Source organism: Lissotriton helveticus, chromosome 7 (genome assembly GCF_964261635.1).
Source record: "Lissotriton helveticus chromosome 7, aLisHel1.1, whole genome shotgun sequence".
Classification (NCBI taxonomy): domain Eukaryota; kingdom Metazoa; phylum Chordata; class Amphibia; order Caudata; family Salamandridae; genus Lissotriton; species Lissotriton helveticus.
This window is the reverse complement of record NC_136068.1, coordinates 1,274,615,044-1,274,628,981: the sequence shown is the minus strand read 5'-3', so window position 1 is coordinate 1,274,628,981 and position 13,938 is coordinate 1,274,615,044. Positions and strand designations below refer to the sequence as shown.

Here is a 13,938-nt window from a genome sequence, read left to right as displayed (position 1 = left end):
GAGTCAGTTAGGATTATAAAATGTAATAATCTAACTGCCCATTCTGGCCTATGGGGAATAGGTAACCTTGCAATAATGAAAAACGAAAATGGCTGTAATTCACTATTAGGACATGCCACACACACCAGGGCATGTCCTACCTTATACTTACAATCCACCCTGCCCTTGGGCCCACCATAGGGGTGTCTGATATGAAGAAAAGGGAAGGTTTAGGGACTGGGAAGTGGTTGCACTTGCCCAGTCAGGGTGGCAGTACCAGACTGCACGCAGGCTCTGCAATGGCAAGCCTTAGACACACTTTTACAGGCTGCTTCTGTGGGCACAACCAGTGCTGTAAGCCCACCTGCAGCATTTGGATTACCAGCCCTGGGCACCCCTGGTGCACTGTACTAGGGTCTGACAGGTAAACCAAACCAGCCAATCATGGAATCACTAATCCATAGATCAATTTTACAAAAGGGAGCACTTGCACTGTGGCACCGGACAGCAGTGGCACAGTGCCCAAAGCATCTAACACCAGGAAAACACATGAGGCAATAGCAAAAATGGAAGGGAGACCAACACCAAGGTGCCAGGTCTAACAGTGGCTTATTGGGGTTTTGAGGTGTCTTAGGTTTTACGGATGGGTGGCGTTTAGGAATGGTGAGAATTTTAAAGGTTCAGTGATGGGTAGAGTTTTGGGGCAGCGAAGGGTTTTTAGTGTTCGCGATTGGGTGGAGTTAAGTGTGGCGTGGGGTTTTAAGGGATCAGGAATAGTTGGCGTTTATATATAGAAAGAGTTGTTAGGATTCAGAGATGGGGTAGTTTAGGGGTGGCGAGGGGTTATAGGGGTCATGAATGGTTGGTTTTCATGGATGGTGAGGGTTTTTAGGGTTCAGGGATGAGTGGAGTTTGGGGTGGTGTGGGATTTTAAAGGATCAGGAATGGGTGGGGTTTAGGTATAGAGAGGGCTTTTTAAGGTTCAGGAATGGGTGGAATTTAGGGGTAGTGAGAACGTTTTAGGTTAAGAGGTGGGTACAGTTTAGGAGTAGAAGGGGCATTAAGAGTTTAGGGTTGGGTAGAGTTTAGGGTCAGAGATGGGTGGAGTTTAGGTGTGGTGAGGGGTTTTTAGGGTTCAGGGATGGGTGTAGCATAGGGTTAGAAAGGGCTATAAGAGTTTAACAAATGGTGGATTTTAGGGGTCAGGGATGTGTGTAGTTTATGCATAGGGAGCAATTTTTAGGGGGCAGAGATGGATCTTGTTTAGGGGTGGTGAAGGTTCAGCAAATTAAATGCACACAAAGTAATTGTTTGACAATGGAAACAATATAAATCCAAAATAATGTCCTCCTATGGAAAGGATTGAAATAAATTAATTTGACAATAATGTTTCTGAAAGTAAGACCTGCAACTATTTCAATTACACCTCAAAAATATGTATGCAGAAGCCAATTTTGAGAAAAATATATTCTATGGATTTGTTTCTATGAAATGGTAAATGCCATTCATCCTGAAAATATCCATTAAACTGTTTGGATGAAATGTTTTTTTAGTAATGATATTCTATAAAATAGTTTTTCTTTTGGAATCACATACAACAGGGTGAAGGCCTGTACATATCATTCTAAATCTAATGAAAAATGTCAAAATGACAGAAGGCCAAGGTAACTGACTGTCTGACACTAGAGTGTCTGGCACCTCAAAGGTTTGATAAGAAAACCCTCACACACCAACCTGGTTGGTGTCATGCTTCATCATCGGGTCCCAGCCTTGTAGCCGAATGCTACCCAGCCGTGCTGCGACACCTGTTTACAGTGGAGCAGGTTGAGGTGTAGGTGAATGTGATGAAGTGAGTGAAAGTGTAAAAATACCTCCAGAATTCTACCAGTTGATTTATTCCTGATGATCTGGGCTATGTTTAAAAACAGGAGAGTGGATAATGGGCTACAAATACTATGTGTAGCTTGTTATTACCCTATGGTGGTTGACATGTTTCAGCCCTCTCGAAACAATTTTGGGGCTTTCTTCAGGACCTCTCAAAACAAAGGTGAGTGATGTGAAAAAGTGATTGGTAAAAATAGCTACCATGTGTAAAGCATTTTTAGCACTCGCGCTAAGGAGTGCTATATATGCGTGGAGGATGGACCTTATGTGGGTCCTCACAAATTGTCGAGTACATTAATCGATTTGTAGGCTTTCATATATGGTCCTGGGGGCGGGGAGCACGCCTCTTTTAAGTCACATATTTGCATGGAGGGTTTGTCCGCGGGTCCCTAGGAGCAGCCTGCTCCTGGGGACCCGTTTTAGGTGTACCAGCGGACGAAACCTCCACACAAATATGTGATTTAAAAGAGGCGCGCTACCCCCCAGGACCAGATATGAAAGCCTACAAATCAATTAAAGTACTCGACAATTTATGTATTTTTACACTTTTACTCACTTCACCACATTCACCTACACCTCAACCTGCTCCACTGTAAACAGGTGTCGCAGCACAGCTGGGTACCATTCGGCTACCTGATGATGAAGCATGACACCAACCAGGTTGGTGTGGGAGGGTTTTCTTATCAAACCTTTGAGGTGCCAGACACTCTAGTGTCAGACAGTCAGTTACCTTGGCCGTCTTCTTTGGTTACAAAATACTTCTAGGGACAAGGACGGCCGTCCTACTGTCCTAGCTCTCTACATTTTGGTTTTGAAAATTACAGAAGGGCCTGTGATGTTGGGAGTAAAGCCCAAATAGTGGTCAGACGGCAAAATGATAGACAAACACATTGGTGTATGTGCACCATTCTGCCTACACAGTGGCCTCTGACAAGTTCGTTTTAAATAATGGTTTCATGGGTTTATTTATTTTCTACTTGTTGTTTGTGTTATATTAGCACTTGGGGAAGGTAGTTGCTAATATTTGGCCTTCCTGACACTACAAACAGAAAGTGAAATATAAACAGTTCAACTGCTGTGTATATATTTCAAATGCACTGTGTGTGGTTCACATCTGGCAGCAAGTCCTAACAAGGAACAGTACACATAGCTGCATTGTGGAAGGATCTTTAAAGTTATGACTGCACAATCCGATTGAGGGTCCTCAGATCCAAGCATATACTAATCTTTGTAAAAAATGATTTCATGGCCTCAATACATGATACTTTCTTTAATTCATCCTGAAGCCTGTTTGGTTCCATCCCAGAGATCTCGATTCTTGGCACTATAACAGTCACCGTCACTACATCAGGAAAGATATGTAACAAGTTCCTTGACTTCTTTGCAACTACACTTCACCGGTACCAATGACGACTCACCTCTGGCTCTGCATCTTCCAACTATACTCTATCCCTAAAAATTAACTTGTTAGCGGAATGAAACAAAACTCTTTTGTTTTCAACTAAGGTTCTGTTAACATTGCTAAACGGCTTCCATGTTAACTCTTGACTAATTGGAAATCTGAAGTGTCGTAAATAACCTGCCTGCTACTGGTTTCATAGTAAAACAGCTAAAGTGAGTGGTAGCCCATGATTTAGAAAATCCCTGCCTAGACTTCGCAGCCATCAATAACTTAGACTTTGCAGTAACATACCATTCTTCAACAGTACTTAAAGCACAGTAACCTGCTTAATAATCTCCAACCTGGTTTAAGACCCTCATCCTCCTCCTTGGTAGCTTTTTACATGTTATGGCCGCTTTAGAACATGCTATAGCACTGCAAGATCTGAAAAGGTGAACAGGCCTTTCTGTGTGGGTCAAATCTGTCTTGGCAAGATGAACCCAGAGAATTATACTTGGACTTTTTGACTTCCATGGCCCTTGTGTTAACCTTTAGCGTGTCCCAATGATCTATTCTTTTACTGTTTCTTACATCTACATTGCCCACTGAGATATCCCGGCCAATGGTTTATTTGTCGTTCTTCATTCAGACTGCCAGCACATACTTAGTCGTAAAAATCCCAGGCTTACAAGACGCACAAGTGCGAGTCAGCTATATCTAATCCAGCTGGCAGTGCAGTCAGCTGGGATTGCTTGGATAACACTAAAACAGAATGTATCCTAATATGTCTAGAAAAACCATCTTCCAACAACCAAAGTATTTCCTCCCCATTTACTCATTGTCTAATATAAGTCTCAGGCTAGGCCCCTAGGAATCCTGTTTGGCCTCCCATCTCTCATTTACTACCCATCAAGTAAACAGTGAGCCCTGATATGGCACCCTCAACCTGCTCAGCAAACTGAAGCTCCTCCTCCATCCCAGCAACTTAAAAGCACCCTCAAGCTGTGCTCCTCTCTTTTCTTTAAAATTGCAACTTGCAGAGTTGTTTTGTTTTGCTCTAAAATAATGGAAGTTTTTTGTAACACTATAATGGTGGTTTGCCCAACACAAGATGCTCGGACAATATTACTAAGACATCTACTATTCCAAACATCAACTGGTTCCTATACTGTATTTTAAACGTTGTGTCCATTTCTTCTAGGGTTCACTCCTGTTACCCATCATGACCACAACGACTTCCTAGGGTTCCAAAATGACTTCACTGGAGACATTTAAACAAACCTCCACCTCATAATGAATTGCCTGATCTGGGGCTCCCCTGATTCACGGGGTTGGACTGACCTAATGTCTGAATCTGAGGCTTCGTAAGAGGTGTTCTGATCTTGGATCCCATAATGTCCTGATCTGGTACTCTTAGAACCCCTGTGGGATGTGCTGGTGTGGGCTCAACAGAGCATGATCTGATTTGAGGTCCTTATTGCCCTTATGTCTGGGTTGTTTGGGGAAAATGATCTGATTATTCAGATGGTAAACTATGAAGTTATTCTACTGGCAGCACTTCAGTCCCTGAACGCCAATATTCTACTGCCGTTTATAGCATGTTTTAATCTCAACAGTATCTCCATCACACCCACAGTGCACTACACATCCTTTAGATTTAAGAATTGAAGAACGCGTCTGGCAGTTACCCTTGTATCTTCTGTTGGGCAGCCTTGCTCTCTGCCACAAGCTTCCGATTGGCCATCTCCTGGTCCCGTATGGTGAGGTCCAGCTGCTCGTACACCTTTGCTTGCTGCTCGTTCATTTGCCGCAGCATCTCCAACTGCTTTGTGAGGTACTGAAATAGAGTGGGATGGATCATGTGAGCGTGGGATTCAGGTGATGAGAGGACAAGTGTTCTTAATAACACAAAAACATCAAGCGAAATGCATTCTGGCCAGTTTGCTGATTTTATTTTACAATAAACCAGGCAGCGGCCACAAATTAAAACAGGCTTTGGCAAAACCAATCAGTTTGCTTAGGGCATGTTGACCGAGCAATGCAATCGACTGCCAATGCCCAACTAGCCATGTTAAAAGTATAAAAGCATTGAAGCCATTGGTTTCTACACTTTCAAGATGCGCAGCAAAAAATATTGTTGCATTGTCATGAGCGTTGCAGCGAAGTGGTGACACTGTGCATATTGCATCACACAAGGTTGCAACCATCTTGAAAGTATGGAAAACATTTTTTTTTATTGTTTTCTGTATCTTTAATATGGACAGTCAATGATATTGGCTTTGCCAGTGCTAGGGAAATTTAAAAGCTTAGAGCACTCGCAAAGTATAGTGTCTACCACCACATAGAGGAGCAGCACTGGACAGTGCAATGCAACAACATCCAGGGTATAACCAAGGCTGCCAACCCATGCCTGACTCAGGAGAATCAGTGTAAGAATGGTAGGGAAGAGACAGGGTATCACCAAGGCTACCATTCAGCTATGCCTTAGCCAGTCAAAACAAAGAGCAAATAAACTATGCTCCAGGGGGGCGGGAGAAACACAGGCAAGGAAGAAAGCCACCAATAAAAAGCAGATTACTAAGATTGACGAGAAAGCCATCTAATCACACTCTATCTCCCCCCATTTAAAGACATTACACTGGCTCCCGATCACGGCCCGTGTCAAATTTAAGGCCCTGGTCCTTGCTTTCAGGGCTCTCAACGGAAAAGGCCCAAAATACTTGAAACAAAGATTAAAACCAGTCCACTCCTCCCTTAATCTCAGGTCTAACCATCTTCACCTTCTGCTCACCCCTAGATTCCGTCTAGTAAGAAAGGGTGGCAGAGCATTTGCAGTGGTAGTGTCAAAACTCTGGAATTCACTACCCATCAGCCTTCGGCTCATTGACGTCGAGTCTCAATTCAGGGGCAAATTAAAAACCTATCTATTCTCGGGTCAATAAATTTCTCTCCCCTGAGCTGCATTCCTCAGCGCCGGGACACCCCCGTTGGGGGTAGCTGTGCGCTTAATAAATGTCTGAATAAATAAATAAATAAATAAATAAATAAATAATCAGAGCCAAGGGAGGATCCTGTGAAGTAGTGATTACAATGCTGTCTGTGGCACACTACTGCAGCTGTCCATAACAAGAATGAAAAGAGTTAGCAAATCGAGAGAGAGACAGATTGTGTTTGTGTGTGATTAAGGGCCTGTAAACAATAAAATAATAATAATGTATGTGCTGCTCAATGTACCACCCTTCCATGGTTGCGGATCAATATACAAGTCTACTACATTTGTCCACATGCCAGGCCATGGATGCATAACCACCAGCACCAGGACAGGGATGACCAAGAATCAGGCCTAGTTGCCCCTCCTTGAGGCCAGGGCCAATGCTGTATCAGGCCTGATCCCAGCAATAGGATCAGGCCAATAACAGTGATGCTAAACCTTTTCATAACAGAGAAGTCATCATTATTTCTACCCTACTAGAAATAGATGTTAATCATGCATCAGGGTGTTCCAATGGAGCAAACAAAAATCATTCCGTAGCCCATCAATTTGGGACATTCATATTTTCTGGGAAAAGGTTTCATTCAATTGTAGTAATCAGCAATTAAAGAGTGACCAGTTAACCTTTGCAAATTGTCTGCCATTGTGATACACCAAGGGTGGCACATTATTTTGCAACTTTTGAACCGTTCGAGCAAGAAAAATGTTTTGTTGAAATCTGTAAAATATACAGCAGACGGTGGAATATATGACATGTATGGCAGGCAAATCCATAATTGTGCGGAAAATGCCCTGGCAGCACAGTTGCGTTCATTCCAGTGGACCTGATTATAATAAGCAAAATGCCAAAGCAACTTGTTTGGCTGTTCGTATAGGGATATTGTTTAATGTAATGTGTCGTCAAAATATTAACATGAAATTGCAGAAACACTTTAGACGACCTGCGCATGAACTGTTGAGAATATGGAAAATACATTGTGTGAACTCTTTAGATAAAAGGCATTTACTTGTAGACTCTCACCATACATTGTCAGTTGTTAATCCAATTTCTATTATATGCCGTAAAACAATATTTGGTATCAATAAGGAGGATGTGCAACTTTACTCAAAAGCAAATAACTAAGAATATGGATTGTCATAACGATCACCAGCCTAGCACCATGGTGAGCCTAACCCTGGCACACTGTTCTCTGCTAGAATGTAAGAAGGTACGCTGTGCATTGTGGTCCAGGGTCTGCATCTAGACTCTTCGCTTGCAGAGGCTGCAGGCAGCCAAAGCACATTTCTTAGCACTATTACTCAACTCTTCCCATGCACTTTGAACTACTTAGAAGATCAAACCTCATTAGCAAGGGTCAACCTGATTTATTGGAAATTCTTAAAACACTGGCTCAGCAGAAGCAGGGCTTTTCGTCTTTGATTTAATGGTGTTTAAAAATGATGTGCTGATTGGACCAATGCTTCTGCTCTGCTCAGGCCCCCTCTCTCCTACAGCGCTTCCCAGCTTGGATAGTGTGTCAGATTTAAGGCATGATGTTCCAATAGGTACAGATTTAGCTCTCAAAAATAAGATGGGGTGCAGAATGTACAAATGAAGTGCCGCAGACACTACTTAGTATGGAGTTGCTACGTCCCAGGGGCAGCACTAAAGGATTAGGTGTTCTTCTGCAGTGGGGCTTGTCCACATAATGACGTGTAAAACAAATGGTTTCCTTTATCTAAACTATCTTGCAAGCCCTTTTGCTCAAGGTGGCTGCTACATTGAGCCAATGGGCACACCATACTGGAGGCTGAACTGGTAATGTCAGTCCGCGAGTGCTCACAGCGAGTAGGGCAGATTGCTTGGCACTTCCCAGCTGAGACTCACTGTTTTTAAGGGGATGCCTCATTGCTGAAGCACAGGCGCGTGGATGGTCGCAGACACAACAGAAGGTTGGCATTCTGCCTCTGGGGGTATATCTGTGGCAGGTCCACATGGACAGGCAGAAGAATCTGGAGGTGGTCCTGCTCAGCTTCAAGAATGCAGACAACATGTTTTGGGTAACATGCCCGCAGAAGGGCAGTATGCTCCCAGTTCGACATATTGGAAAGCTGGCAGTATCCCTGCTCCAACTCGAGGGGACCTTTGGGAAGCTTTTGTTAGATGCAGCAGTAAACAATGTTCAGGATTGCTAAAAGATCCCCCTTTGCTCTCAACGCAATTTATAGGGAATTGAGAGTGTTACTTGAATTTTAAAAGAAGGAATCAGAAGGGTCGCATCCTTTCTAAACAGCACCAAACAGCACACAACGTGGGTAGGAAGCAGGGTAGTCTGGGAGCTGAATGGGCACAGGTCAGCTGATCTCTGAGCCAAGTATAATCTTTGTAGTTGTTCTGGCAAGAAGGGGAAAGGCTTCTGCATGAACGCTCCTCTGAAGGGTATGGTAGCTACCCAGGCCACAGCTGGCCGCTTTGACAGGCTACACCAGCAAGACATTGCATGGGATTTTTCTCCAACCCCAACTAGTCCCATGAGGTGCCAGTTTTATATAGGATCCCGTCATAGACACCTATCCTCCAGCACCAACACTAGCACACCTCTGTTCAAGTGGCTGCATGCAATATACTCAGGGATAAGGAAAACCATACAAGTTGTATATAGTACCACATGTTTTGTTTTCACGGAGGAGGCACATACCTTCGGGCAGCCCCCTAAGTTACTCATCCAACTCAGAGTATTCTTAGTCCTCCTCAAGAGGTGCTTAATTTGTATATAAATAAGTGCAAGGTCCCTTGTCAGGAAGCCGCTGCTGCTTGCGCCACCCATTGCCCTTACCAGCTGTGCCAGTGACAGTAACAACACAACAACTAACCATCATACATCTACAAGTGCAACGTTTTAGACTTTTCCAGGCCCCCAAAGCTATAAAATGGCTTGGGTCGCATGTATTAGTCATTTGTTATGTATATTGAACTAATAAACAACTGTTATTGTGCTGATCGTCAAATTAGACAAACAGTGCCATTATGTGGCAGCCTGTCATATGTGCCAGTGTGTGTTGACAATTTTGTTCCGGTGCCGTGTACCGGAAGCCATTGGCTCAAATTAAGCACTACTGATAAGATGTAGGGCCCAGCGTGGATTTCCCCCTGACAAGAACCACAATCTTTGCCAGGGTGAACCACAAAAAGTCAATAAATTAACCTGTACTTAACGCTGTGGTAGCTTGGCACAAAAGCAGTCACGCTTAACTTAGAGGCAAATTGTAAAGTATTTATGCAGCACACAAACAGTAATAAAGTGAAAACACAACACAAGAAAAATATTTAACAATTTAGAAAAATAGGATGCATTTTAATAAATAAATCAGACCAAAACAACAAAAATCTAATCAGAAGAACTGGCGATATTGCATTTCAAAGTTTCGGGTAAGTATAGCACCTAAAAATACAATGCACCACTCGTGGTCATCTGGTTGTGCTACTAGACCAGGGGAGTCACAAGTTCAGGTCAACCACGATGGAGCGTGAGACGGATACAGGAACCAGGTTAGTCCCATTCATTACCTTCTCAAAGTCCGGTGCAAATAGTCCAGTTCGTGATAGAGGAAGCTCCAAAGAGCAGGTAGAGCGTCGCTGATGGTCGTCGCTGTAGCATGAAGAGCAGACTGAGCGTCACGGACTGTCATTGCTGTAGTATGAAGATGTTCTCTCGTGTTGTGGACAGTCGTTGCTGGAAATTCACATTGGGGATCATGCAGGCTGCTGTTGCTGTCGGCCGAAGTGCAGATCTTGCGTTGCCAGTCGTCCTTGGCTGTTGATGTAGTGCGAAGAGTCAAGTTCACCAGAGCTTTGCGTCGGCGGTCACTACGGTTGGTAGAGTCTTGGTGCAAAACTTGCCTGTTTGAGGTCGCGAAGATCCCAAAACCTCAGGATTTCTCAGTTTCTTGAAGAGTGTACTGTGATGCCAGCTAAGATTCCAGGACCTTGGGAGGCACCTCTCGGGGATCAGGGACTCACTCTAGTAGAAGCCAGCAGGGTGCCTGGAAGTCCAGTTACAGGTCCAGGCAGGTCCAGTTGTAGCAGGTTAGTGGAGAGTTGCAGGGAGGCCTCAAAGGTTGGTGTATCTTCATAGCTCAGAACTGTAGGTCAGCCAACTGGCCCTTGGAGTCACGCATGTCTTTGTAGGAACAAGAAGATGGTCCAGTTCTCCTTCAGCATGGTAGGCCTTAAGCAGCAGGACAGTCCTCTAGGGGTCCAGGCAGGCATTCAGCAGCAGGACAGTCCTCTGGTAGCAGTAGGACAGTCATCTGGGGGTCCAGGCAAGCCTCTAGCAGCAGGACAGTCCTCTGGGGAACGAGGTCGTCCTTCTCAAGTCTTCCACAGTTTCAGGAGTGTACTGAAGAGTGGCTCAGGAAGTCCAATATTTATACCTGGAGCCAGCTTTTGCAGAGGTGGGATTCCCTATACTCCCCTTCCCTTTGGTTCTGGAAAGTACTTCCTTCCCCTGCCAAAGCTCCAAAAAGTCTGGGTTGACAAAAGACCAGTGTCGTGTCTAACATGTCCCTCCTCTCCCCCCAGCTAAAAGTAGGGAGAACTCCCATCACCGTTATTTTCAGTAATTCAGTTTTTTATGCGTGGACTGGTTCTTAGTATCTTTTATTTCAGGTCCCACTGTCCATTGTATGGATCAATTAGAATCAAAATAATTTAGAAGACTGTGCTACTAAGGGTATTTTCGTTTTAATCTTGAGATTGTGAAACTTTTATACTTTTATCCTATTGTGTGCTTGGAAAGAATTCCTTGTAAACGGTATTTGTATGCTGTTCCTATTTTGTTCATAATAATGTTTGCATGATGAATTATACCGCTGCAAACCCATCTACTGCCAAGATCTCAAAGGATTTTGCGAGCATTGGATGTCACTCAAACGGGGCCTGGTTCCAACAACATATTGCTGGAGCCAACGCTATTATGTTCGTTTTTAGGATGGTATAGCAGGTTGCAAAGAGGACCCTTAAAAAGCACTGAGTTTTAAAGTCAGCAGTGTTTTACGAGCCCAGATGTTTGCTGCCTTTAGCTCTGTACAAGGGTGGGGAGATCTTGGGAGCATCAGTCAAGCACGAACACTTGCACCAGTCTATCACAAAGACTCTTTTGCTGTTGGACTGATCATTAACTTAGAAACTCGTTGATGTCTGTGCCTCTCAACACAAGAGATGTAATTGCAGCATTATGCTCATGAAGAGGCACTAATTGCTTTTTGTGATGATATCCTTAGTTTCTGTTCAAATGTTTTCAGCCAGTGTTTTTCAGGGGCGCCAATTTCTTTCTTTGTTCAGAATAATGACATCTGTAAAGTCAGATCATGATGCACACGAGCAATTCTTGTGTCCCTTCTCTGGGGAGTATTAAATGACTGAGTCTCCAGAGGAGCATCGGCCTATCAGGAGATTTGTTTGTCTCTCAACAGGCTTCATCCTCTGAAAGTCAGCTTGGTGGGAGGTATGAGCCTGGCGTGACTGATTCTGGCCAACCACTCCTAGCCCTTAAAGTAGTCAAGGATAAGGCTTGTGGGGCCAGGAGAAAGCCTTGGCGATACTAGACTCAAGCAACAAACTTGGAGAAAACATTGTCCGCACGCCCGTAATAGCATGAACAATAAAGCACTATTATTTATCGGTAACCCAAGTGTAACCAAAGAGTAGCCTCACCGACCATTGTTCTCTCAATTTATGTGGGTGCCAGGTGGGGGCAGCACCAGAAAAACAGGCACCAAAATAAAAGTGTCCCCAATTAATAAATGAGATAGCTAAAAAAAAGTGTGCGATGTTTGCAAATTGGGGAGTTTTGAACTTGTAAAGACACACTCTCTTACACCCCCTTACACTCATTCACATTCTCACTCACTTGCATTAATTCTTTATCCCACTCATACTCAGTCATATTTACTAACACTCAGGTCCCGATTTACTAACGCTTTGCACCATGTTTGCGTCACGTTTGTGAGGAAACCCGGCGCCGAGTATTAGCGGGGATTTACTATGCAACGCAAATCCAGATTTGCGTTGGATAGTGTCCCAAAGAATTTAGAAATTGCACTATACACTGCTTTGCATTATTTTGCATCAAGTTACGTTCCATGGGTGGTGCATGGGCGTTCTTATGCAACTACCCGTAGGTTTTGATGCAAATCCTTATTTACAAAAATCGGTAGAGAGGAATTTATGCCAAAATCTAACGACTCCTAGAGGCAGGCATTACAAGGAGAAATGTTTTAATTTCTCATCGTTTTTCAACTTTGCATATGTGCTGCATTGTACACTACAAATACAAAAATGTGAAAAGCCTTAAAGTATCGTTTTTTTTTTACTGGAAGGTACCCCTTTCAGTACAAAACCTATGCTTCAGAGAATGCACACATGCTTGCACTATGGCATAAGGGTGTGTGCATTGGCGTGTGGCTGTCAAAAGTGCATCAGCGCATCGGGAGAGAAACAATGCACCATATCCTAGTAGATAAGGTACTTTTTTCAGTCTCTATAAAGCAAAGCAGCACGCATCTTTTGTGCAGCGTTGCCTTGCGTCAAAGTATAGTAAATTTGGTCCTCAATCTCACACACTATTTCTCACTGATTCTCACTCCCTTTCACTCACACACACATGCTTACACATATAGACACCTGCTCACACGCAGTCTTTTCTCACATAAACACACTCTCACCTACCAGCACGCACATTACATACATTTAGAAATATTTTTCATTACCACAGGTCCCATTCCAACTAAGTGTACTCCATTTTTTATTACACTAATAGTGAGCTGTCCCTGTGTTCTTGGCACTGAATTTGCCACCTCTAAGGTCAGCGTCCACCAAGGCAGTGCCAGGGGCAAGAGGGGTTTCACAGCTAAGACACTTGGTGACCCATAAATAATGTCCATGCCACACACTAACCTGTTAGACTAGTCAATCGGGGACTGCCTAATTGCCCTATAGGCCAGTCCGACCATAGACATTTGAGAAACTTTTGTGTCAATCGCTGGTAGATGGGGGAAAGATGTTCTGTATTCTGATAAGAGAGCTCCAAGATGCAGGTGCTAAGAAAAAGGTTGCTCTCAGGAATAAATAAGTATTGGCAACACCAATACCTTTGGCCTATAAATGAAAGTGGCTCTTCAGTTATTGATGGGTTTAGGCACTAAATAAACCATCGTACATGGACTGTCACACTGAACCTTGCACTAATACACCCACCCAGTGACTCTTTCTTACTTTCGTCCACTTACTTAACCATAATAAAAAAACACACACACAAAACAACATATGTAAGATAAATTAAAAGAATAGAAGTAGAAAAAAAGGAAACATGCTGCCACCTAAACATGGCAGGCACTTGCAGAGGCGGCCTGTATTTTTAGTAGGGGTGGGGTCGGAGGCCAAACACGCACACTCGTTTACACCTATGCATTCACATATGTGCATGCACACCCCCATTCACAACATACACCCACAAAGACACCTACATACACGCACGTACATATGACCAAACATTAAAAAAACATAAAAATGACCTTCACTGCAGCTCTTTGGAAGGAAAGCCTCGTAGGTCCCAGCAGCTGTTTTTGTTTGCTCCCGCAGAGCAGGAGCAATGTGTGTTTCCCTGCTCGTAGGGGTGCAGGCAGGAAAACAAAAGTCTGCTCCAGCTCGGCAGGAGCATTT

The 13,938-nt window shown here is 43.7% G+C and overlaps 1 protein-coding gene across 1 annotated transcript in view; it reads right to left on the bottom strand.

Moving 5' to 3' along the window:
- The window catches only part of CDR2L (cerebellar degeneration related protein 2 like), a 117,126-nt gene that overhangs the window by 21,505 nt on the left and 81,683 nt on the right, over positions 1-13,938 (bottom strand). The window contains exon 3 of the mRNA XM_078654485.1: positions 4,933-5,081. Coding sequence (XP_078510611.1) covers positions 4,933-5,081 — 149 coding nt within the window. The remainder of the gene's footprint in view (positions 1-4,932; positions 5,082-13,938) is intronic.